General features: G+C 42.4%; 2 protein-coding genes across 6 annotated transcripts in view; both read left to right on the top strand.

Moving 5' to 3' along the window:
• esyt1a (extended synaptotagmin-like protein 1a) lies at window positions 1-25,845 on the top strand. The gene is given in 32 exon segments (XM_048241611.1): window positions 1-546; window positions 3,317-3,358; window positions 5,994-6,128; window positions 6,322-6,395; window positions 6,610-6,682; window positions 6,796-6,885; window positions 6,993-7,048; window positions 7,535-7,655; window positions 8,110-8,286; window positions 9,493-9,575; window positions 10,477-10,525; window positions 10,962-11,051; window positions 15,664-15,769; window positions 15,844-15,856; window positions 16,086-16,149; window positions 16,438-16,524; window positions 16,888-17,037; window positions 19,751-19,933; window positions 20,284-20,454; window positions 20,687-20,769; window positions 20,875-20,923; window positions 21,042-21,131; window positions 21,438-21,533; window positions 22,375-22,446; window positions 22,597-22,683; window positions 22,808-22,954; window positions 23,153-23,298; window positions 23,440-23,541; window positions 23,792-23,923; window positions 24,024-24,129; window positions 24,418-24,467; window positions 24,565-25,845. Coding segments are annotated over 32 exon segments (3,306 nt in total). The 5' UTR covers window positions 1-192; the 3' UTR covers window positions 24,593-25,845.
• Window positions 25,846-26,448: 603 nt separating this feature from the next.
• fmnl3 (formin-like 3) overlaps window positions 26,449-27,528 on the top strand; it is a 42,035-nt gene continuing 40,955 nt past the window's right edge. For all 5 annotated transcript variants that reach the window (XM_048240954.1, XM_048240950.1, XM_048240952.1 and 2 more), the window contains exon 1: window positions 26,449-26,997. In XM_048240954.1, coding sequence (XP_048096911.1) covers window positions 26,884-26,997 — 114 coding nt within the window. In that variant the 5' untranslated portion in view covers window positions 26,449-26,883. The remainder of the gene's footprint in view (window positions 26,998-27,528) is intronic.

Consider the following 27,528-nt stretch of genomic DNA (forward strand, 5'->3'; position numbering starts at 1 on the left):
GCCTGGCAAGTGTCCACATGCCGCACTGTTGCCTGTTCCTGACCAAACCCCTGGAGCTGTGCGGTGGTATGACTCCGTAAGCATTCAGCCGTGTGCGTTTCCTTGAAAACGGTATAGTCTATTTTAAAGTAGTGGGCCGAATCGGTTCCGGCTCTAGTTGACACTGCGGCAACAGTAGGTAGTAGGGGCTTCATGGAGAAAGACTTACCGATGCCATCTGGTGATGGAGGGAGTGCTGGTACCGATTCAGAGGCTGCGGACTCGGCCCCGCCAGAGGAAATGCAGCCCAGTCGTCCGGGAGAGCATGCTGTCTCGGTTCTTTGGTCTTTCGGAAAGTGCCTGGGTGCGTTATTGCCCGTGTACCTTGCGGGTTACTTCGGATTCAGTATTAGTATAGTCTTGTTCGGTCTTGTCATCTACATGGGATGGAAGCACGGCAGAGATGGAAAACACTCTCGATTGCAATCCGCCATGTATCTGCTGGAAAACGAGCAAGACTTCACCACCACACGGGTTTTTAGGAGTAAACGCGATTTGCCGTCATGGGTAAGGTTTTTCGTTTTGTTTGCAATATTTTGACTGTCTGATCCTGGCTAGCGGCGACAACAGCTGTACAACATCTGGCTCTGACAGCACCACTCACCGTGCGCTCGTTTGATTTAAAATGCGCATTAACTGGTGGTAAATATAACCATTTATTTTGGACGATGTATGTCTAACTTGCAGAATAATGATACCTATTCTTGGTGTCAAAATTATATATCAAGACAGGAAATCAGTATGACAGTGTTATGACTGCATTTCAGAGCAGCAGTGGAGCAAAGCTGACTGCATGACATTGCATGGAAAATATGGTGTTTAGTAGTTAAATGTGACCTTGAACTTTCACGTTTGTCAGCGGTTTGGTTTCTTTCTTTTCATTGCCATTGCCTATTCAATAGATGAAGCTATGTCTGAAGATGGTTTAGATCCAAACCACCAACCTCTAGTCTACAATCTTGGCATTCCTTCAACCACCTTAGCATTAGACACTGGGAATGGTTTTCTGACAGTAGTCGTCCGTGTTTTGTTGCTCAGCCAGAGTTCTCTTATGTTGCTTCTCTGGATCACTAGTAGGACTAGCACTGCATCTGAGGCTTAGCCTGTTTTGGGATTAGATGTGTCAAGCTATTATGGGCCCACAGCATGTCACGATCCTCTTTAGTAGGTCTTAAGTTCATGTCTTTCTTCACCACTCAGATAATCCAGTACTTTTTCTGCCCAAATTGAACAATTAAATCATCCGACACGGCGCCTCACACACACACACACACACACACACACAGACACACATGTGTAGTGAAGAACATTTAGGTAGCAAACTCGAGGACGGCTGCTTGCTTCATAGCTCCCTCACCCACAGAGCCCTCGGTCTCTCCCTCGGTCTGTCTCGCGGTCTCTCACCCTCATTAAGCTCGCCACATTCCACAGTCAGTCCAGCCCTGTCTATATTTGGACATTATTTTCCTGAGATCTCTGAAGTTAGTCTGAGTCTGGATCTGATTCATTCTGGGCATAGTTGAGAATAAACATTCCTGGAAACAATAGGTCTCAGTGGATACAGGCTTACAGGTATCTTACAGTGTCCATAGGAAACTATGAGTTTACAAGCTACAAAGATAAGGGTGTGACAAATGTAAGCATGTTATGGGACCCTATTTGTGTCAGCCTCTTTCTCTTCATTCACATTAATGTTGATCTTTCTTTTTTAAAGTGGCCTAATACAGAGCCTATCTACAGTACAGTTGGATGTTGTGTGCACTGCACAATATATCAGATTGATAAGTAATTAAATGGATGTAATACTACCTTGATGTTGATGAGCTGTCGATTTGTATTTAAAGAATAATAAATAGTTATAGCCAGCTGTGGTTGTCACAACAGGCTATAGCTATTTTTGTTATTATTAGTCCTAAAAGATCTATGCATGCTTTTGTATTACTCAAAAACGGAAAGTTTATTTATGTCACAGTTATAGTATACTACACCATAATGTTTAACGCATTAAACATTTCAAGCATCTCTTGTGTAAGACCACAACCCTTCCTGCTGGCAAAGCACCAGTTAAGATCATGTTATGAGTCAGTGTGGTAGTTTATCTGTCTTCCTCTTCTACAAACCAGGCTCATATGATGGGGTTGTGAGTGTAAACAGGATATCACACACTCAAACACATTATCTTGATCCATGTGATGGGACAGGGGGATGTGCAATTGAAGTTCTGATCTCGTGGCTGTGGGTTTGAAGATCACTTGAGGGTACAAGAGATTATTCAGGGGCGTAGCTAGCTTGGTGGAAGTAGCAGGTCTTTTTCACAATTTGTGGATCTTTTTAGTGTGAGCTTGCAACCACTATCAGATACTGTAGTCTTATATATATATCTTAATATCTTATATAGTAAACAAACTTAAAGTCAGCAAAATAGCATCCAAATAGCATGTCTTGTTATAAAAGTGGTGTGGCTTTGAAAACAACTCAGGGTGCATAGCAAGAGTAAGAGAGAGAAAACAGATGAATGGAAGAGAGAAGGTGGTGACTGAGTTTGTGAAGCAAACTGCACAGTTTGAACTGGTCCAGTGTTTCCCATACATTAACTTATTTGTGGCGGCCCACCACAATATCAACATTGACCACCACACAATGATTTTCCATGTTGTTTTCCATGTTGTACTATTTAAATTGGATGGAATTCTCTCATTGTATAGCTATGTGCACCTTTGCACAGACTCTCCTTGTATCTCTCTGTCGAACCTACATGCACGTTTACACCTACATGCACATGAACATTAACAATCCTGCAAAGCATAGAAGACGACTGGCTAAGTTGTGCTTAAATCTGGTTAGCATCATAACCCCGCTGCACTAATTTGTTAAAAACTTTTGCATCCAAGTTAATTCTGCAAACCTACCACCACAAATATAATTCAATTCTGTGGAAACACTGGTGTCCTGCTGCATCTGTCTGTTGCGCACGGCCTGCAGCTGAAGTGAAGGAAACTATTCAGCCCCCCACACATCCTATAATGGTCTGAAAGGGCTCAAATATATAATTTACAAAATGTAAGCAAAGAAAACGCTACATCTGCTGAGACTGCCCTCCACAGTGCTTGTTTACTTTTGTGTACTTTTGTTAGTAATATTTTCCTCCACAGAGTTTGTTTACTGTTTGAAACACCCCACCCCACCCCAGCTATGTCTCTGTTATGTCATTAACAACAACTTAACGACACTGACCTGCTAAAAGTAATCCAAGTATTACTGTCTTGTTTGTTAACAGGTTAATTTCCCTGATGTGGAGAAGGTTGAATGGGTCAACAAGGTGAGTCTTACAATAACATTATACAGTAACAGTATAGATAGCGGAGACAGAGCCACACACCCCTTACCTACACACACACACACACACACACACACACACACACACACCTGTATGTACACCATTTTTATTAGTGAAGAACATGAAGAGGGAAGCCCTTCACCCCGGGAAGTAGGTGTTTCATATTGAACTCTCTGTTGCATTGTGTCCTCTGATCTGTTCTGTCTGAGGTTTACATTTGGCTTAGACGTGGAGAGCAACAATATGTATGCATGCAAGGCTTTTTCACCATGCTCTCCATTAGTTAAAAAATAAAATAAAATAAACACACACACACACACACAACGAATGCGCGCGCGCACACACACACACACACACACACACACACACACACACACACACACACACACACACACACACACACACACACACACACACACACACACACACACATACATACCCCTAATGTGTGGCAGCTTTGTTAGTGTGATAGACTGAGGCCTGCTGTTGCTAGGGTATCTGAGGCTCGCAGGTCTGAGCGCTAATGGCACATGGCTGCTGTTGCAGGACGTAAAGTCACAGACAAAGCTGAGATTGTGGCGGCCTAGTCAGCAGGGTTTGGTCAGGGCTGCTCTTGCACATGCTTCCCCTGGCACACTTCCTGAGTCACACGGTGGATGCAGTGCTCATCTCCCTCTGCCTCAGCTCACACACACACACACACACACACACACACACACACACACACACACACACACACACACACACACACACACACACACACACACACACACACACACACACACACACACACACACACACATACACACACACACACACACACACCCCTCAAAGGTCCAAGCCATTCTGTCATGACCTTGACAGAAAATGTATAGGTGCAGAGAGATTCCAGGGGACAGCAGCTCTTTGACTCTACCTGGAACAGAACAATAATGTAAACTTACCATAAAGCACTGCTAAGACTCCACATAATGTAAACTTACCATAAAGCACTGCTCAGACTCCACATAATAGTGTGTGTACACCAAGATCAAGGTAATTATGCTGGGAGAGAATCAAGAAGAAGGACATTTATCATGCTGCATGAGCATGAGCTATTTGAAGCCCTCCCAACCTGAAAGTAATGTTTGTCTTCCTCCTTGGTTAACACCTCTGTTTTAAACTTCACACCCTGACAACACTCGCTGAGGTGATGAATTCAATGGTATACTTTCATATCCTGTGGTAAAGTTGTGGATGATGTATAGGTTATGCAGATAAGACATTTTTGTTGAAAAGGTATTTTTCAAAAGCTCCAGGTCCTGATGCAGTTCTTTTTTAAATGTTTTATTATTATTGTTTTTCCATACCCCTTTTCATAGTTCATCATGGATGTCGCATAAACAAGTAGTGGTAACTGAGTTCACTGTGTCTCTATGAGATTAGGGGCACGGTGGACATACTGTCCTGAATATGCACATTGTTTTTAAGCTGTTGCTTTTATGTGTCAGTCTGTTTTTGTGAGTCTGTGGAATGTTGCTAAAATGTGTCGTGATGACATTTGGCCTGCACCACCATAGAAATTAGAATAGGTCAAGGCTCTGGGTAATTCTATTCTATGTATGGGTAAATACAAAAGTTACTGAATGTGCCCAAAGACCTCAATATAAAGAGATCTCTGCCCCCAATTTTACCAAAAAACATTACATTCATTATCATGTTAAGCTGGCTGATGGCACACTGTTATACTCCCCCAAGCAGGGACGCACTGGCAATCTGTGCGTTCTGGAAAAGTCCAGAACAGCCGTCCATCCGACGGCCGTTGACTGCCTGGCTGTACATGCCTCGTCGGCCAAGTAGGGCTACTCTCTAGCTCTCCGCATATGGACCCTTTCAACAATAAAAACAAAAACAATGCTTGAACGTTCTATTTGGGCCCCAATCTACTTCCTCTGCATTAAGATAACATATGGAATGTTAAAATAGAAGCCTTGTGGGGCCAACTATGATGCTGATAATGGAACTCTCTTGAAAGGGTCCAAATGCGTTACTCAGGCTTATTCAAAGCCATCACTATGTGTACGTCCCTGCCCCCAGGCCTGCCACTTTGTTCTGTGGTCAGCTGTAATCCCTCCTTTTACCTCCCCTGACCTTTTTTGCATTCATCAGAAACAGGAAACAGGTCTGTAGGTTGGGGCACAGTGTTGCTCTTGCGTGAGACCAGTCAACATGTCATACTGACAGTTCATTGTAGTTTCTGCCCACAGTGATTTGTACTCAGCGTATGGTTAGGCATGTCAGGCAAACCTCTATTCAGTTGTCATTTTTGTAGTATCACTGGTATTGACACAAGTCGAATTCAAAGTGTTTTTGTTAGTAATCTTTTTGTTGTAATGTTATTCATTCAATTGTCTTTTGATTTCCTTATTTAAGAATTACCTTTGTTATATACCATGACAAATATAAGACTCAAAACAACCATTAAGAAATAGCACCTACACATACAGCGATATTCACTGTGTCAAAGTTGACTGAGACACATAGAGTACATAGCTACCCTCTGATGACTGATGGACTAAGAACACCTTCAAGCCTTCTTATTGTCTCTTCCTGTGCTTGCATGCTTGTTGGGTTGCAGATTATCCAGCAGGCCTGGCCTTTCATTGGGCAGTATCTGGAGAAGCTGCTGGTGGAGACCATCGCCCCCTCCATCAGAGCCTCCAGCGCCTGCCTGCAGACCCTCAGCTTCACCAAGATTGATTTCGGAGACAAGGTAGAACTGACCTACACACTGTTCGGGAAAAGCTTTTACTAGGTTTTATTTTACTATGAAATTCATTAACTAAAGTGTCATATTTCTACTAACCCAAACATGCATTGTGAGACCCCCAATATATAATGATTCAGTTCTATTAGTGGCATGTTGTACACATCTTCATCTTTGTAAAAGTGAACTGTGCCTCCAGGCCATGAAAGTGGTGGGTGTGAAGGCCCACACAGAACATGACAAACGGCAGGTGATGCTGGACCTCTACATCAGGTACATCTCTTATGCTTAGTTTAGTTGGGCTCAATGCACAAGACAGTGTACTAGAGCAGGGGTTCCCAAACTTTTCCACGACAAGGCCCCCCAAATACCACTAGGTTCTGGCCAAGGACCACTTGGACATTTTCACTTTGAAAATGTATAAGAGTATACTAGAGGAAGTGACAACTGGACCCTTATTACTTTATCCCCTTTTTGCACTGCACAGCTTTGCCGGAGATGTGGAGATCAACGTGGAGGTGAAGAAGTACTTTTGCAAAGCAGGAGTCAAGGGCATACAGGTGAACAACTCAAGCTATACCGTTATCTTTAGGTTTAATGTTTCATCCCATTTGTTTGCTTATGTCCTCTCTCTCTCTCTCTCTCTCTCTCTGTTCCTTTCATCTCCCACCAGCTCCATGGCAAGCTGAGGGTGATCCTAGAGCCTCTGATTGGGGATGTTCCTCTAGTAGGCGCCATCACCATGTTCTTTATCCGGAGGCCTGTGAGTCAGTCCACACTTGTTCCATTGGCCGCAGTGCTTTATGTCTGAACACAAGCTAATGGCTAGCGGGGCCATCTTTCTCACTCTCTGGTGCTCTATTCTTACAGAAGCTTGATATCAACTGGACTGGGCTAACCAATCTGCTGGACATCCCTGGGCTGAAGTGAGTGCATTTTTCCCGGCTTCTGGAAGGCCTTCCTTGTGCTCCATACCCAGCGTGCTGAGACCATCCTAATGGATTAGCCCTACTGATCCCTTTGTTTATCTCTCTGTGGGCTAAACATTAAGAATGGGTGGCATGATTTACAGTTCTTTGACAAGCTCTTTTTGAGTGGATGAGAAGCATGGTTTTCCACAATATGGTGGAAAAGTCCCACTGTTTGATTAGTGGCAACTTGCCATTTATGTTTGGAATGCCATTTCACATCATGCTTCTGTTACCTCAAACAGGAACAGTCCCAGTTTCCCACCTTTCCCACCCGAGATTCCTGATTTGTGGGCAAATCACCAGTTACCAGTTACCCCATGCTGCCCTCTGCATTGCAAAATCAGTATGTTGTTATGTGTGTATGTCAATGTCTCTGTGTCTGTCCAACGGTGTGTTTTCCATTTCTTGTCCACAAAATGCAACCCTTGCATTCATTTGCAGTGCTATGTCGGATACTATGATAATGGATGCTATCGCCTCCTTCCTGGTCCTACCGAATCGCCTCACTGTCCCCCTGGTGGCCGACCTGCACGTTGCGCAGCTCCGCTCCCCTCTCCCACGGGTAACCCATCCACTCAATACTCAGAGAGGGGTCAATGAGCCACCTCCTCTGTGAGACAGACCATGGCAAATATTATTACGGCTGAGTGTTGCTGAATGTGTTGTGTTGCTAGCAGAACCCACCGCAGAGGTCAGTGGAGCAAGTACTGAAATTTGATTATATGAAATACAACCTAGAGTCATATAAGTAAATACTGACAAATCTGCTGAAAAAAAAATATGACATGTAGCAAAGCGGTCAGCATCTATTTGTGGGTTCTTCTATCATTGTGTGCTTCACTTAAGACCTCCGAAGTACGTTTGAAGTGTTATGGATTTGTGATTAATGATACTGTATTGGCTGCTCAGTCTGTGTGTGTGTGTGTGTGTGTGTGTGTGTGTGTGTGTGTGTGTGTGTATGTATGTGTGTGTGTGTGTGTGTGTGTTTGTTTGTTTCTGTGAATGGGCTCTGATAGGGGATTGTGCGCATCCATCTCCTGGAGGCTGAGAACCTGGCCGCTAAGGACAACTACATCAAGGGCGTGCTGGCGGGGAAGTCGGACCCCTACGCTGTGCTCAGGGTGGGCACCCAGACCTTCACCTCCCATTACGTGGACAACAACCTCAACCCCCAGTGGCGCGAGATGTATGAGGTGAGAGAGATTTATGGGTTTTCTAGTCTCAAGGCTGCAGTCATTGGGATATGTGCTTTCCAATGGAAGTGAGTCATAGCGAGCAAATATGGTTGGCCAACACTTTGTTTTTTATTCACTGAATCTAGAGTTTGAGGTTAGTGTTTGAAGTAGTAAAATGTTATCATTCAGATATGATACAGTTATGTGTTTCATGTTTCTCTTGCATCTGTGATGTGCCATTAAATAGCACAAACACTCATTCCAGTATATTCCAAGACAATCCTGTGACAAGTGTGAAAAGAAAACCCTCTGACCTCAGAACAGTCAGATAAACAGGCTACTGAGCCAAACACAAGAATGCCGATACACTGCAACAACATTTTGAAAGTGCAACCTTTGGCCTAGAACAAAAAAGTATTTGAATGTGAAAATACACATGTAAAGTTCCAACATCTCTGACAGTTCAAAGAAATTCCACTAACCCTGTGTTGCACTGCCATTTCCTGGTGTGCATAATTATGTACTTCAGTGTGTTGTTCTGAAATGCACACTACTCCACTGTATTCATTGCCCCTTTGATTTCAGTAATGTTTTGAGTCATGGGTTTACAGTTCTATTTAAAGCACAAAGAGATGCTGCAAGTGTATTGCTTTTGGTTATCATCTGAATGGCACACATGTGACACAATTAGATTATCAATTAACATATCAGCATTATTATTTTAATGTTTTTCATAATGCCACTAATCTGTTGTATCTAAAAATGTTTATTCATTTAAAGGGACGTTGATGTTTTTTTGCTGATGTATTGCAGAGCCGATTTAGAGACACTAGATCTCAAAAAGCATATTTTGTTGAGACTATTTCAAAACGGTTGTTGGGCAATTGCTAGCAGGATCACAACTTCAGAAATAACAGGATGTGACTATGACATCTCATGCCCTGATCATATGAATTATGAAACCCAGCGGGTGTAGGAAACATTCTTCTGAGAAAAAGAATGGCTAAAGCCTCATCTCATGGCTTGACCTTCTCTGCAAAGAAGCTAACTTGTCTTTGCCTATCACACAAGACTATCATGCAGAGTGGGCTTAGCTGACTTTGATGATTTCTCTCCCACTGATCATTTCATAACCATAAACTTCTCATCTCTTCATCTGTCTATTTCTGTATCTGTCTGTTTATGTGCTGGTGTGCCCCCCCATGTGTATTTGTGGCTTGTCAGGTCATTGTCCATGAAGTACCTGGACAGGAGTTGGAGGTGGAGGTGTTTGACAAAGACCCTGACCAGGATGACTTCCTGGGGAGGTACTTCCCACTGAATCCATATGTGATCACCCTCAGAGCCGTGCTTTTGACTGCTTTGGACCACAGGCTCCAAGCTGAGCAGCACATTAGCCATAGAACTGAATCAGGCTTTGTTAGATGATCAAACTGGAGGCCATGATATTCCCATCGCCTTTAGATCATCAACAAAGGGAGCATTTTATGACATTCTCTGAGGGTGCTGTGACCCACATGTTCCGTCTAGGACCATCCACTGAGGAACATAGTGGTCTTGCGATGGTAGTGCTAGGTTACCACTGTTAACCCAAACAGAGACATGGTTAGGCACAGTTCTTAGAAAAATACTTTAAGTTAATGTGTAAACCAACGTAACACTTTGGTTTAGTCAGTGTTTATGTCACACTATTTCATTATCCAGAGTATCTCACCTGTAACTGGCATTCAGCATTTTTACAAATATCCAAATAGTATGGGGAGTTCACTCTTGGAGCTTTAAGATATTGTTGACTTTGTTAACATCTTTGAGTATTGACATTTATATTATTTGAATTTTTAAAATTATAAAGGAAATACTGGCCTTTACATAGTCATTTGTATTGTTGCCATTATTTCCCCTTTGTGGATTTGAAACATGAGTTCCTGTGTAGGGAGGCCCAAAAGAAAGGAAACGCATGTCTAAACTACACTTGGGTCCATCTACAAACATGTCCTCTTCCAACCATAAAAAAGAACTATGCTGTCATTTTAATTCGATACCGAATTGTGTTTCCAGGGGAGCTTAGTATTTGCTTACTTAATGGTAGAAATGTGAACTTGATTCTTTTAATCCTGTTAGCGCTGTAGCTACATTCTCTTTGGCTGTATGGCTCAATCTGGTGTGTGGTTTCATTGCGTAATCTTTATTGATCATTTTGTTTCTTAGGGTCAAGCTGGATTTGGACATAGTAAGGAAAGCAAGACTTTTGGATGAGGTGAGCTGAGTCTTGCAGATTGGTTTTACTCTCCCGTAGGCTACTCCTTAGCAGTGCAAACAAAAACTATTTTTCCTGTTAAACTGGCCTCTTGTGTAGGTGGATCAGGATGTAGGGCACAGTGTTTTTGTTTGCTCATTTGCACGTTACTTTATGCTAATAAAAATAATGATTTACCTACCTAAAGTATTCATATTTCAATGTGTTTGTGTGCTTGTGTGTGTGTGTGCTTATGTGTGTGTGTGTGTGTGTGTGTGTGTGTGCTTGTGTGTGTGTGTGTGTGTGTGTGTGTGTGTGTGTGTGTGTGTTCACGTATATCCATTTGCGGATATATGTATGTTTATGTACTTGTGCTTGTGTGTGCGTCTATGTGTGTGTGTGCACGTATATTCATTTGTGTATGTTTGTATGTATGTTTGTGTTTGCTGTTCCACAGTGGTTCACTCTGAAGGACGCTCCCTCAGGGCAGGTCCACCTACGTTTGGAGTGGCTCTCTCTGCTGCCCTCTGCTGAGCGCCTGAGTGAGGTGAGCATCGTGAGCGGCACACAGCACACAGCCAGTAGAAATGACTTAACTCCCTCTCCAGACAGCTCTGCCCAGCTCTGGTCACTACTTCCTGTCAAGTCAAGTCAAGTCAGTCAAGTCAAGTTTATTTATATAGCACATTTCATACACAGAGGTCATTCAATGTGCTTTACATAAACAAAACCAAACAATAATAACAAATAAAAGCATAGAAGGGCAATATAGTCAAAGAATAGTTAAAAGGTAAAGATCATAATAAAAAGAAAACATAAAACACAAGGTAAAATCATTTAAAAATAAAGAATAATTAGTAAGCAAAAACAAAGGCAAAAGTAGTAAAAAAAGTAATAAAAGACAAAGTAGAATAATTATCAAGGCAGATTCAGAATTTGTAACTCGGCACAGAGAGCAGAAAGCATCTGAGAACAGTTTGGTCTTAAGTCTAGATTTAAAACTGGCTACAGTTGGGGCCTTTTTAATGTCATCCGAAAGTTGGTTCCACAACTAAAAGCTGCTTCACCATGTTTAGTTCTAACTGTAGGTTTTACTAGCAGGTTTTTCACCTGGGACCTGAGAGGACGAGAAGGTGTGTACTGCTGAAGCATGTCTGACAAGTATTTAGGTCCTGCTCCATTTACTGATTTATAAACAAGCAATAGTGCTTTAAAGTCAATTCTGTGACTTACTGGAAGCCAGTGCAAGGACTTAAGAATTGGAGTAATGTGGTCAGTTCTTTTAGTTTTTGTTAGAGTCCTAGCTGCTGCATTTTGTATCACCTGAAGCTGTTTAATAGTCTTTTTAGGAAGGCCTGTGAACAGTCCATTGCAGTAATCAACCCTGCTGGAGATAAATGCACGAATGAGTTTTTCTAAGTCATGTTTTGACATCAGCCCTCTGAGTTTGGCAATATTTTTGAGGTGGTAAAAAGCTGATTTAGTTATCGCTTTCATGTGGCTGTTGAAATTTAGATCACTGTCAATTAATACACCAAGATTTTTGTTGCTGGAAGTTCAGGTTGTTGAATTTGTAATTGAGCAGATATGTTGAGTCTGATTTTGTCAATTTTACCTTTAAAAAAAGATGAAAACTCATTGCATTTATTAGTTGAGAGAAGTTCAGGCGCTAATTGTGAGGGGGGATTTGTTAACTTATCAACAGTTGAAAATAGAATACGAGTGTTATTTGAACTTCTATTGATAATGTTAGAAAAGAAAGACTGTCAATTTTCAATTACAAATTCAACAACCTGAACTTCCAGCAACAAACAGAGGGAAACTAAACTTGATGTCAGAGTTCAGCTTGATAGACTACGAAACACTTGAAAAAACGGTACAGAATCTCAGCTCTTCCACATGTGTTTTAGACACTGCCTACCAATTTCTTCAAAACTGTTTTTCACCTCATAGCGGCGGATGTCCTTCAAATTGTAAATGTATCACTGCTGTCTGGCACCTTTCCTAAGTCACTGAAAACAGCTGTTGTAAAGCCACTTCTCATGGATGCCTCCATGCTAAACAATTACAGGCCCATATCCAATCTACCTTTTATTGGCAAAATTATTGAAAAAGTAGTCTTTAATCAATTAACCACCTTCCTAACATCAAATGGGTATTTTGATTACTTTCAGTCTGGTTTTGGGGCAAATCACAGTACTGAAACAGCTCTCATTAAAGTTTCCAATGACATACGCCTCTACACAGATTCAGGTAAAACATCAGTCCTAGTGCTACTGGACCTTAGTGCAGCATTTGATACTGTTGATCACAATATTCTACTACACAGACTAGAACACTGGGTTGGATTTACAGGCATAATTATCAGCTGGCTAAAATCATATCTACAAGAAAGGAGCTTCTTTGTTGCCATCGGAAACTGTACCTCAACACCAACGTCCTTGACCTGTGGTGTTCCCCAGGGGTCGATCTTGGGGCCACTATTATTCAACCTCTATATGCTCCCACTTGGACAAATCATTCAAAATAATTTGATTTCATATCATAGCTATGCAGATGACACACAAATTTACTTAGCTCTTTCACCAAACGACTATGGTCCTCTTGAATCTATGTGTCAGTGTATAGAACAAATCAACACCTGGATGTCTCAAAAATTTCTTCAGCTGAACAAAGAAAAAACTGAAGTAATTATATTTGGTAAAAATGAGGAAAGACTTAGGGTTGCCACTCTCCTTGACACAAAAGGGTTGAAGGCAAAGGATACTGTTAAAAATCTTGGTGTATTAATTGACAGTGATCTAAATTTCAACAGCCACATGAAAGCGATAACTAAATCAGCTTTTTACCACCTCAAAAATATTGCCAAACTCAGAGGGCTGATGTCAAAACATGACTTAGAAAAACTCATTAGTGCATTTATCTCCAGCAGGGTTGATTACTGCAATGGACTGTTCACAGGCCTTCCTAAAAAGACTATTAAACAGCTTCAGGTGATACAAAATGCAGCAGCTAGGACTCTAACAAAAACTAAAAGAACTGACCACATTACTCCAATTCTTAAGTCCTTGCACTGGCTTCTAGTAAGTCACAGAATTGACTTTAAAGCACTATTGCTTGTTTATAAATCAGTAAATGGAGCAGGACCTAAATACTTGTCAGACATGCTTCAGCAGTACACACCTTCTCGTCCTCTCAGGTCCCAGGTGAAAAACCTGCTAGTAAAACCTACAGTTAGAACTAAACATGGTGAAGCAGCTTTTAGCTGTGGAACCAACTTTCGGATGACATTAAAAAGGCCCCAACTGTAGCCAGTTTTAAATCTAGACTTAAGACCAAACTGTTCTCAGATGCTTTCTGCTAACTGTGCCGAGTTACAAATTCTGAATCTGCCTTGATAATTATTCTACTTTGTCTTTTTATTACTTTTTACTACTTTTGCCTTTGTTTTTGCTTACTAATTATTCTTTATTTTTAAATGATTTTACCTTGTGTTTTATGTTTTCTTTTTATTATGATCTTTACCTTTTAACTATTCTGCATATTTCAGAGTTATATGTGCAGAGCATCTCTTTATGGATTTCATAGTGGATCTGAAGTTTGTATTTACGCCATTTTCTTTCAGTCTTCCTACACTCTCTTTTTAGAAGTTTAACTGCTGGATTTTGCCTCCATGGTGCTTTCTGTTTGTCCTTAACTTTCTTGAATTGTAATGGAGCAATGTCATCCATAATGTTTGCCATTTTTGCATTAAAGTGATCAAATAAGTCTTCAGAGTCTGACAGTTGACTTGACTTTAGTGAAAGTGCTTGCTCAAAGAGAGCACTTGTCTGATCATTTATGATTCTCCTTTTTACCATCATAGCTGTGTTTTGAGTGTGTGGGGACATAGACACATCAAAGAACACGCAGAAATGATCAGATAAGGCTAGGTCTTTAACAGCTGTAGAGACATCGAGACCCTTTGTGATAACAAGGTCGAGGGTATGGCCGAGAGAGTGTGTTGGCCCCTGTACATGCTGTGTTAGGGAGAAAGTATCGATTAGTGCAATGAATTCCTTGGCATAATTGTTTTCAGGATTATCCACATGCAAGTTCAGATCCCCTGATATAATAAGACAGTCAAACTCTATGCAAACAACTGATAGCAGTTCACCTAGCTCTTCAAGAAAAACTTTAGCTGAATGTTTTGGAGGCCTGTAAATTGTCAGTAATAAAATCTGAGGAGAAGACTTAATGCATGCACACAGATATTCAAATGAAGTAAAGTCACCCGAATGACGACTGATTGCACTGAAAAGGCGTCTTGAAAATTGTGGCTATCCCCCACCTCTTTTATTTGCTCTGGTAGCACTCAAGAAACTGAAGTTTGGGGGAGCTGATTCGATGAGAGTAGCAGCACTGTTTGCTTGATCTAACCATGTCTCAGTTAAAAGTAAAAAATCAAGGTTGTGTGTGCAAATTAGATCATAAATTAAGAATGATTTGTTTGAAAGAGATCTGATATTTAGGAGTGCTAGTGTTGCTGTAAGTGTTGGGGAAATATGATCCATGGGGGAAATCTGAGGTTGATGTGGTACGGGTAGGAGATTGGACTGGTTTACCCTATAAGCTTGATGCATTTGTGCTCTATTTCTTGTCAATACAGGAATAGAGAATGTCATGGGCTTACTGGGTCCCGGCATGTTCTCAAAACTACTGTCAGTACCATTTATATTGCAGGGACCCTGAGAATATCATGCAATATAGTCATCATATAATTGTCCCCTGCTGCTGCCATCTGTATTTTCCACTGCACATTCCATGCTATATGCCGGCTGAGAAAATGAACTAAGAGGTTGCTGCTGCTTAAGAGATCCTTCTAAACGGGGAGGGGGAGGGCGAGGGGGTGGAGGTGCCCTTCGCTTCTTTGGTGCTAATGATCTTGGGCTAGTAAAACTCTGCATGGCTACTGGTAGCAGTCTCTCCATTCTTACAGGGAACATCATGTGCTTGGGTGGGGATGGTGATGGGTATTCAGGGGATCCCCTGCTCCCTCCCCCTGCTGGCCTCCCCTCATCACTCACCCTGAGGGAAGTGCTCTGGGAAGCCTGAGAGAAGCGGTCACAGCAGGAGGCTGAGGTGGAGTTATGTGATGGCTGACTGTTTGCTATGTGCAGGTGCTGAGGAGGAACCAAAACCTCACCATATCCAGCAAGACGGCAGAGCCCCCCTCTGCAGCTATTCTGGTGGTGTATCTGGACCGGGCCCAGGACCTACCGGTGAGTCATTATCTACTTCCTGTCTGAGCCAGCTGCATCCTGTCTCTCTTTCTCACAGGTATAATGACAGAGAGAGAGAGAAATCGAGTGTGTGTGTGTGTGTGTGTGTGTGTGTGTGTTTGTGTGTTTGTATGTGTGTGTGTGTGTGAGAGAGAGAGAGAGAGATAGAGAGAATGAGAGAGAGAGAGGTGTAGTGTAAGACTGTGAGGTGTTGTCTGTGTAAGACTGTGTGTTGTCACAGATGTCTTGGTTGTCTGTGTGTTATGTTTGTGTTGGGCTCAGATGTGTTGTCACAGATGAAGAAATGGCAATTATGTAAGATTGCCCAGCCCCATTGTGCAGCTGTCTGTGCAGGACACCACTCGATTAGAAGATAGGTAGAGGGTCGCATCAGGCCAAAACACAACATGACATAACACAACATCGTCAGCTCTCATATGTCAACATGGGCCAGACTAACATGATACATGAAATGTCATGTTTTGCCACACTGTTTTTAATGACATATCAGGGCCATTTTAGATTTTGAAATACTTTCTTATGAGGGTTGTTAAAATGATTTTTTAAAATATTTAACCATGCTATTTTGTAAGTTCTCCTTCTCATTGTGGACAAAACTGGACAAAACAAACATTGTGTCTGATGTAAACAAATGTAATGTGCTCCACTCAGACTGTGTACGGCACCACCAGCCCTGTATGGGAGGAGGCCTTCACCCTCTTCATCCAGGACCCTCTCAAACAGGACATGGACATTCAGGTCTGCACAAGTATTCTGTCAATCTGCCCGCCGCCTTCAGTATCACTGCTCAGAGTAACTGATGTGCTTAGTCACCAGGTCAAAGCAGATCAACTCAGAGACCTGATGTCTAGACTCAGTCTCTTTCCATTTGCGTTTGCTCAGTTGTCTCCACATTTGTGGAATTCTCTGACCCCTCCGCTCCCCTGCTGTCTCTGTGTCCCTCTCTCTCTCTCTCTCCCCTGCTGTCTCTGTGTCCCTCTCTCTCTCTCTCTCCCCTGCTGTCTCTGTGTCCCTCTCTCTCTCTCTCTCCCCTGCTGTCTCTGTGTCCCTCTCTCTCTCTCTCTCCCCTGCTGTCTCTGTGTCCCTCTCTCTCTCTCTCAGGTGAAGGACGACGACCGGTCCGTGTCCCTGGGCAGCGTGACCATTCCTCTGGCCCGGCTGCTGGTCACCCCAGAGCTCACCATGGACCAGTGGTTCCAGCTGGAGAACTCAGGCCAAGCCAGCCGGCTCTACCTCAAAGCTGTGCTGAGGGTGAGTGGACGGTCACTCAGTCCACTGCCTCAGACACATTCACACTGCGGGGCTTCACACATTCACAACAGGATGTGATCTCTGTCAGCCACAGGCTAAACAAAAATTATCACTGTGGTGTGAATTCTGTCACAACATTATGTGACTGTAATGAGGGCATCGCTTGTTAGTTAGTATTTATCAATGGTAGTCTAATATTAATAAGAGGTGAGGTACAGTACGTATATTGCAGAATATATCATGATAACACACATGCAGTTTAATTTTGAAACAAGCTCTTACACAGCAGTACAGCAGTAACATAATACATTCTGTTATTCTGCATATTTTCCTGCTTGTGAAAACCACCGTTATCACCACATAACAGGTGATAACTAGAAAATGTAATTCCAGGGAATTACGAGTGCATGAAAATGCAAAAAATAGGATGTAAAATATCATATCAATAAAAAAAATATCAGAGTAAAAACAAATAATGCAGATATAGTTACAATAGTGTTGGTAGGTTGACTTTGTGCTGGTTGCTAGGTTGTTGCTAGGGTAAATCATATGGTTGCTAGGGTGTTGCTAGGATAGTTATGCTGGTTGCTATGCTGGTTGCTAGGGTAATCATGTTGGTTGCTAGGTTGTCATCATAAAAGTGGTTGCTAGGCTGTTGCTAGGGTATTTATCATGGTTGCTATGCTGTTGCTACGGTAGTTGAGGTGGTTGCTAGGCTGTTGCTAGCTTAGTTGCGGTGGTTGCTATGCTGGTTGCTAGGTTAATCTTATTGGTTGCTATATTGGTTTCTAGGTTGTAACTGTGGAAGTGGTTGTTAGGCTGTTGATAGGGTATTTTACATGGTTGCTAGGCTGTTGCTAGGGTACTTGAGGTGGTTGCTAAGCTGTTGCTAGTGTACTTGAGGTGGTTGCTAGGCTGTTGCTAGGTTAGTTGTGGTGGTTGCTAGGCTTTGCTATTAGTTGTGTTGCTATGCTAGTTAAAACTCATTGGTTGCTATGTTGGTTGCTAGGTTGTAACTGTGGAAGTGGTTGCTAGGCTGTTGCTAGCATATTTGACATGGTTGCTAACCATGTTACATAGCTTAGTTGCTAGGCTGTTGCTAGGGTACTTGAGGTGGATGCTAGGCTGTTGCTAGCAGAGGCGGACAGAGTACACAGCTTCATTACTTGAGTAAAAGTAGAGATACCCTTTGCTAAATTTTACTCAAGTACAAGTAAAAGAACTCAAGCAACAGTCAAATGTCTACTTAAGTAAAAGTACTGAAGTAAAAGTAAATGTCTACTTAAGTAAAGTCTACTTAAGTAAAAGTACTGAAGTACTTGTTTTTAAAAGTACTTGAGTATCAAAAGTACAAGAGTAAGCCTACATTTTCTAAATATTGCATTACTACTGCCACAGTGCTTACATTTATGTACAGAAACGTCCTACATGGAGTCATGAAAAATGTTAGGAGAATGTAAAAGGAATTGAAAGTAAAATCAAGTCATTTTCATCTTTTTACCATGTTACCAGGGATGGGCAATATTTCTAATACATGTTTTTAAAATACGTATTTCAAATACAAAATACTATCTTGTAATTGAAACACTTGAAGCGAAAACTATCATTAACTTGTTCAGAAAATTTAAATAGTCTGGCGAGGTGGGGCCACAGGTTGGCACATTCCCGGGATGGACCTGCTGCTTCTTCATGCATTGTTTAGATCCATGGTTTCGTCTCTTATCTAAATCTGACCATGGAGTTGACTTTGGCGGGAAAGCTGAAGGTGATTGCTGATAGGCTGTCCCAATCAGTGGTGCCTGCACAATCAATCACGTTTGAGAGGGAAACAACAAATTAAGGGTTTCGAGATTTTTTTTTTCCTTTTTTTTTAGAAGAAATAGCAGGTACTCCACGGTTATGGATAGAAATGTAGTGGAGTAAAAGAATACAATATTTGCCTCTCAAATGTACTTGAGTAAAGTCATGAGTACTCCCCAAAATGATACTCGAGTAAAGTACAGATCCTCAAAATTGTACTCAAGTAAATGTAAATCTCCGTTACTGTCCGGCTCTGGTAGCTAGGTTGCTATGCTGGTTGCTAGGTAGATGATGGTTTAATATAGTTGGCTGGAGGCATAGTGTATGATAACTGACAGTTGGAATGGCTGAACAGTTAAATAACTGAGTAGTTTAAATGGTTAAATTATTTAAAAGTGAATTATTGTACTGAGGAACAGTTTTGTGCAGAGGAAACAGTTGAACAGGATATGTAGTCTGAAGAGAGCCAGATTGTAAATTGCTTGAAGCCTGAGACAGACAGTTGCTGTAGGTGGCCAGAACACCTGGCATAGGATTCTAATTGCTTGATAACCCTATTGTGATGTCATAAAGGCCAATGTTAAGTCTATGGGGACTTTTTTAGTAGTTTTGTAATAGTTTAAAAAGTATAAAAGTTACAAAGTTGAAAAATACTTTGCACACCAGTCCTAAGTTAGACCTACGTAACATAGTTTGAATTAAGTTTCTACATTAAACGGTTGAAGCCTCATTAAACACGGAAAATAATAAGAAGAAATTGGATAACAGTAGAGTGCATTTTCATGCACTCTAATTATTTTCATAATGACAAAAGGGTCTGCTTCAGACACATCAAATACATCTCTCTTACTGACTTTAATATGTTCTATGTGTCCCTTTATCATTTTTGTGTGTGTGCATGTGTGTTCCTCAGTTGCTTTGGCTGGATGAAGATGCCATTCCCAGCCCTGTCTCCCCATGTCCCATGTCCCCTGGGTCCGGCCAAGGTGAAGGAGGCGTGACATCAGAGGGTGCCCCAGGGAGCTCCAGCCTGTCCCCCAACCCGTGTGTGACGCGGCCCCAAAACACCAGCCCAGATGCAGGTTTTGCCACAGAGGTGTGTCCCTCCAGGGCAGAGTCCCCTCTTCAACAGACAACATTTGTGTGTTTGCTCTTCTAATGTTGACTTCATAACTAGAGTCTTTGTGAGAACTCATCAAACAAGTTCAGCCTGTACAACTGTCTGTAAATCAACTATATCTGATATACAGTTGCAGCCTAACGGACATGAGATTAGTGCAGTGTTTCTTGCAAAAAGCATGTCCTTGCAATGCTGTTTGCAAGCACGCTCTGTTGTCAGTTGCTGAGCCTATCCTGTTTATCTCTTGGTCTTGTCCCATCTCTATGTTGACATAAACACTGAGATGCTCTCGCCCCCACTCCGCTCATCTCCTCCGTGTCCTGCAGGGCGTCTTGAGGATCCGTCTGGTGGAGGCCGAGAGCCTCGTGGCCAAGGACAGCTTCATGGGCAGGAAGGGGAAGAGCGACCCCTACGTCAAGGTCCGCGTGGGCGGCGTGACCTACAAGAGTCATGTGATCAAAGAGAACCTCAGCCCCACGTGGAACGAGATGTATGAGGTAAGTGTACGCGCTCCAGATCCACCAAGGCCTGCTGCTCCTCAGGGACGCTCGGCAGGAGCAACGGCTTTCATCTATTTATAGATACACATTTTTTTTTCCTTTCACTGTGCTCTTCTAGCCTCTAATTCAGCCTGTGGGAGCAGGCCTCCCCCTGTAGAGATCCTCTCTGCTGTAATGACTCCATATAATTAAGTCTCTCTTGTCTGGCCCTCCCTCGGGTGCCTCACAGGTGATCCTGACCCAGCTCCCGGGACAAGAGGTGCAATTTGAGTTGTTCGATAAGGACTTTGACCAGGATGACTTCCTTGGCAGGTACGGAAAGGAGACAAAGGTGTTAGAAGGCTTTTGAGGTCTTCTCTGTGTAGACGGAGGGGTTCTGTGTAGATGTGACAGTTTCTTTCCAAAATCCCATTGCAGATTTAAGATTAATCTCAGAGACCTTATCAACTCACAGTATACTGATCAGGTGAGAACATTATCAGGGCAGCTCTGAATCATAAGAAATAAGATAACGCTGAAGTTTTTTAATGTGAATAATTCTGTATTCTGTGCGTTTGTGTCATGATTTCATACCAACCCTGCAGTGGTACACTCTGAATGATGTCAAGACGGGCCGAGTTCACCTGGTAATGGAGTGGTTGCCCAGAGTAACAGATCCGACGAGGCTTGACCAGGTTAGCCCTGCTGCTGTCAGCACTGCGTTGTCTGAGTGCTCACAGAAACACCTATTATGTGCTAATGCATCTGTGTGTACACAGGGACAGCACAACTGTTCATCAGTCCCATTTATTTGATTGATCATGTCCTGTACTGTCTCATGTCATTTAATTCGCAAACAAATTCATAAGAGCGGCATATTATTTTACAATTTATGTATAATAACATGAAATGTTGTGCTTTATATTGGCTCTTTAGTTGGTTGGCAGGCACTGTTTTGCAGTTGAACAGTGTAATTAATGGCCTCTCGTGTGTGCTGTTAGATCCTGCAGCTTCAGTCCCAGCAGGTGTATCAGAATAAGACAATCCCTTCTGCAGCTCTGCTCTTTGTCTACGTGGAGAGGGCCCATGGCCTGCCGGTGAGTGCAGTGCATACAGACAGGACATCCTCACATCTCACACTTACACAGGATACACTCACATCTCACACTTACACAGGACACACTCACTTCTCACACTTACACAGGACACCCTCACACTTACACAGGATACCCTCACATCTCATACTTACACAGGACACACTCACATCTCACACTTACACAGGACACCCTCACATCTCACACTTACACAGGACACCCTCACATCTCACACTTTCACAGGACACACTCACATCCCACACTTACACAGGACACACTCACATCTCACACTTACACAGGATAGCCTCACATCTCACACTTTCACAGGACACCCTCACATCCCACACTTACACAGGACACACTCACATCCCACACTTACACAGGACACCCTCACATCTCACACTTACACAGGACACCCTCACATCTCACACTTACACAGGACACACTCACATCCCACACTTACACAGGACACCCTCACATCTCACACAGGATACCCTCACATCTCACACTTACACAGGATACCCTCACATCTCACACTTACACAGGACACCCTCACATCTCACACTTACACAGGATGCACTCACATCTCACACTTACACAGAATACCCTCACACTTACACAGGACACCACATCTCACACTCTCACACTCTCACACTTAGGATGCACTCACATCTCACACTTACACAGGATACCCTCACATCTCACACTTACACAGGATGCACTCACATCTCACACTTACAAAAACAGAATAAACAGCAAAATTGTACTTTTGTGTTCAGTATGTATGGGGAGGGTGGCTTCACTAATTGGTTCGTTTTCTGTACCATGTTATCTGTGGCCCTAGCTGAAGAAGAGTGGTAACGAGCCCAAGGTCGGGGCAGAGATCTCACTGGAGGGCGTCTCCAACCGGACTAAGGTGGGACTTCCTGTCCATTTCCATGTGCCTACCGGTGTCCTTGGTGTGGCACATCCCTCAAGTCTGTCATATAGAGTGGGCTACCAAAATGAAATGTGAAATTTGTGGGTCTCGTATGATTTGTGCATATTCATGTTTTCTTTCCCGTAGATTTGCGATCGTTCTACCTCTCCACAGTGGGATGAAGCCTTTCACTTCCTGGTTCATGACCCTAGAAAGGACATCCTCACAGTGAAGGTCAGGAAATTAAAACATATAAAAAAACAAATCCCAAAATCAGCTTGTGCCATGTTGTTGACTTACTGATTTTTACTGGCTATGACAGACAGTTCTAGTGCCTGAATGTGCGTTCTCTGTGCAGCTTTCTCACAGCTGGGGCCAGGCTCTGGGCCCCTGCTGCTGCCCTGAGAGGGAAGTGCTGGCCGAGCCGACCTGGTGCTGGACCAGCTGGCTGCCTCTAGATGGCGCTCTCCCAGAGAGTGAGATCTTACTGAGGGCCGAAGTCAAGGTGACTTAGCAACAGCGACACAGTGCAGTGATTTAACATTTCAGCACATAGTTTTTAAGCTAGTTATCAGCAATCACACAGCCATACAATAGTTTTATTCTCAAAACTCTTCCCTAAAGTCCATCAGTTACATTTCTCAAATGCCAAATAGAGTTTTCTCTGTCGTTAATAATACTGCCTTGTGTGTTGGTCCATCAGTTATTGGACTCAAAGCTGGTGGAGTGCCTCAAGTCGAATGGAGATGAGGTGACAGACTGTGACGAGGCAGTGGAAGATCACCTCATTCCTAGTAGAGATTCAGACATGGCAGCTAATCTTAGGCATAGAGCTGTGCCCAGCAATGAGTGAGTGTCACACAGAATGGGCTCTGTTCTTTCTTCAAATACTGCAAAGAGACAACTATAATGATATTGTCTGTGTGTGTATGCGTGCGTGTGTGCGTGTGTTTTGTGTGTGTGTGTGTGTGTGTGTGTTTCTGTCTCTAGAGAAGATAGTGTGGGTGGAGCTGGAGGCCAGGGACAGGTGAAGCTCTCTATTGTCTACTCTTCTGAAGAGAGCCGATTGGCCATCACGGTCCACGCCTGCAGGTACTGTATGTCTGACAGCTCTGAGGACACCTGAGCCCCAGGTGTTGTTTTTTTTTTACCTCACTCACTGTTTGAATGTAACACTGAAAGGCTGTTAACAGTCAGTGAACTGCTTTAAGAACTTGACCCTTGAACAGTTTAGCTGACTGCATTCCTCTTGGAAAACACTTGCAGCGTTCAATTTGTGGGGACTGGACTGTCTGCCGCCAGATTGTAAACACTCCTGCGTGGCTTGTTTGTTTGTGGACAGAAACCTGCCTGCCAGCGCCAAAGACGGGTCTGACCCTTACGTCTCCCTCATCCTACTCCCAGACAAAAGCAGGAACACCAAGCGCAAGACAAGTGTCAAGAAGAAAGAGCTCAACCCAGAGTTCAAAGAGAGGTAAGGTTAGGGGGGAATAATAACATGCTTGGGAAGATAATGATGTGTGTTAGCTTGGCCCAAAGGCTAAATTTACCATCACGTTTGTTTACCCTGTTAGGTTTGACTTTGACCTTTCACTGGAGGAGGCCACACAGAGAAGACTGGACCTGTCGGTCAAACACAGTGTTTCCTTCATGAGTCGTGAGAAGGAGCTCATCGGAAAAGTGAGAGAAACCTGTTTAGTTTTGAAGGACAAATCGTTAATTAGTGTTGTGAGGCAAAACTTTTCTGTCAGTAACTCTAATAATACCACACAGAATGGCAGCATGAATATAATGACAGAATTTGAATCCTGAATTGGATTTACAGCAAAATTCAGTTACACAAGAAGAAGGATATCGTCCGAATGTAGAATCGGTCTTCCTGGTAGAACTTTGCTAAAGCTATAATTTCCTCGAATTTTGACATGAACAGCTCTCTTTAAGTTATTTGTTCTGTTTTTTCTCCTGTAGTTGCAGCTTGATCTGGACCAAGTTGACCTCAACTCAGGGGTCACTCAGTGGTATGTTCACCAGTTCCGCCCATGGTTGTTTTTATAAAGCATCTGTGCAAATACATCTCATCTCTTCCTGTTGCTATTTGTGCTCTGTTCTTCCCAGGTATGACTTGACGGAGGAGGCCACCTGATGGGTACAGGAGAGGACTTGATGCCTTTAACGTCTCTGCCCTCCTGCTTCACCTTCCTCCAAGCTTCTGCTGTGTGATGCAATTGTCACTTTTGTAGCTTTGAGATTGTGTGTAGCATTCAAATAGTGTAATCACTGATGACAAATTGATCACAGGTATCATATCAAATCAATACCTTCTGTTTGCTTGCACAAGAATTTTGTTTACTATCAATCACGAGGAAACAACTAAAGGGGTATTGCATTGCATTTGCACTATGCAAAATATCTTTAGATTGATTTACGATACAATTTTTTTACAATCAGTCATCCTGGGGTGAAGCCTAAAGATAAATGGATAGACTTAACCCTGTCAGTATTTCCATGTACAATGTGTCAACTACTTCATTCATATGGTCAGGTGTTCCAGATAGCGCACCCTGTCATAAGTGCACATTAACCAAATATGTCGGTACATTGTACATCACGGTACAAGCATATTCATAGAATGTGTAATTACAATTCTCATCAATTCAAAACCAAAGATAACTATTTTTGTTTTAAAATAATGATCACCACCACCAAACTCCGACAGACACAATATATTCCTCAGCTTTTGTAGTTACACAGACCATGAATATTTGTGTCCAAGAGAGCAGACCATGCAGACATGGCATGTGGATCGACATTATGCAATGAAAGATTCAACATCATGGCTTCTCCAGTAGCACACAGCAGTTTAGTAGTATTATAATTATTTTGAGTTGCTTTTTGTCGTTCCTTGGTACTGTTTGAATGTTTACACTTTTATGCCTTCTCCATTGCAGGAATGTGCAGTCTTAACTGAAAACTCTGTTGTTTGAATGTTTTTTTTTATTTTGAAATGAAGGAACTTTGTTATTACTTTAAGATATTTGCATAGCAGCTGAGGCGTTGTCATACAGTGTTATAAATGTCTCCGTCACCTCAGCAACCTTCATATCAGAAAGGTCTGAATCACTGTGCTTTGTTCTGTTTCCCTGGCTAAGGGAGGCAGTAGTGTGCTATGATGTATATTATGCTCTAGTTGTTCTAAAGGCAGCCTTCCAGTGCCAACTTGTAAGGGACTGAACACCAGCTTGAAAGAAACTGTGTTTTGCACGAAAATGGGTGGGGAAAGAAATGCTATTTTTAGTCAGAAAGGGAATGGGTGATATTGGAATGACAGTGATAGTATGGTTTACTCTTTATCATGAATCTTGCAGCTGATTGAATAAACCTTGTTTGCACTTTAAATTGAGTTTGTTTTAATGCTTACCACTGCATATTCCCTCTATGGTATAGCTTGTAAAAGGTAGCCACCGCCAAAGAACATGAAGACAAAACTTCACTATGATTCATAATGCCAACACAACCTACATTAATAAACAGCCCTCAGAAGACATGTTTACTTTTGTGGCCCATCTCATGGGCTGTTTACATGCATTAAGCTTTGTTGACACTGGCGTTCTGGGGAAGAGAAAAGCAAGCCTTAGTCAGAAAAAAAAAACGAATTGATGTCTTGTCAGTAGCTTGTGAAAGACATTTAGCTGCGCACTTTTCAACTCGTTCAGTCATTAGAGTAACATTACTGGGCCTAAATAGGCTAGTATAATGATTTTTAGCCGGCAGCCAGTAGTGACATCCTATGTAAATAGTTGAGATTCCTGATTGGTCATGCTATTGCAGTAGCAAACCAGCAGGCAGCGATAATGGGCTGTTTTAAACGTAATGATCCATCCATCTCTCTAACTGAGGCAAACGATGTGTTGCATGACGAAAAAGTCACCCCCTCAATGAGGAGGACTTCTTTAAAATGGGTGGGACAATACTCTACACTTTTGCCTGAGTGGATACAAAATCGAGGAGTCTTATTCGGGATCCTACTATAATAATGAATGGAGACTCGTAGTAGGCCTACACTGTAAAGTTTTGTATCAAAGTAGTTTGAAGTTCGCCTCAATCAGTTGGATTTACAGAAAGAAATGGATTGGCTGCGCAGCTCCGACTCAATACTTATGGAGAAGAAACAGATCGATACTTCATAGCTTTTGGACTGATACAGTTTGTTTCAATGGCGTGCAACAGATGCAAAATTCAACAGTTGATCAATTAATGCAAGATACAGCGCGAGTGTTAGGCAGTGTGTGGTTTTGCAGTAGCTGAGTTTGCTATTTGTCATGTGAATTGACAACATCTGGAATGTAACATTTATCGTTACGCGTGTTGAGAGCAATCCAAAAAGAAGAAACATTGAATTATTTCTCTTGGACTGAGCTGTCATTTTGCGTTACCATGGGGAATATTGAGAGTGTTGATGGACAGTCTGAAATGAAGCATCACATAATGCCACTGAAAGTCCCCATGCCCGATCCAATGGAGCTAGAGGAGAGATTTGCATTAGTTTTGGTAAGTTACAAGATCATTGTATTTTTTCTCTCCTCATTTACAAGAATGTTTGATATATAACGTACGTTTTGAAAGCGTTTTGAGCTTTTGAAAGAAACTGATACGAATAACCCAATTTGTAATTGTACTATTATGACTAGATCAAAATGACTGAAATATACGACCATTTATTTAAACACAGTCTAATAGAAAACTGAGCGAGCAATTTCAGCCCATTTATTCTTAGTGTAGCTCATTAGACTTAACATGTCACGTTCCCTGGATTAATCGTTGACATTAATTTTCTCTTTGAAGTGGACAGACAGAGAGGGTAACCTATGATTGACAACAGCAATATATCAGTACAGTAACCACAGATGTGCGCGTCATAGATGTGGAAACACCAGAAAATGTGTGGGATCACTTTTCCTTTTTGCCCCTGTAATTATTTGGCCCGTGTGATATCTTGAATTGGCAAAGAAGTTCCACCCCCATGCCTGTATTTCCCCCTCCCCGGCCATTCTTTTGTTTCCAAAAAAGTCAACCCCTACC

Source organism: Alosa alosa, chromosome 4, assembly GCF_017589495.1.
Source record: "Alosa alosa isolate M-15738 ecotype Scorff River chromosome 4, AALO_Geno_1.1, whole genome shotgun sequence".
In the NCBI taxonomy this organism is placed as follows: Eukaryota; Metazoa; Chordata; class Actinopteri; order Clupeiformes; family Clupeidae; genus Alosa; species Alosa alosa.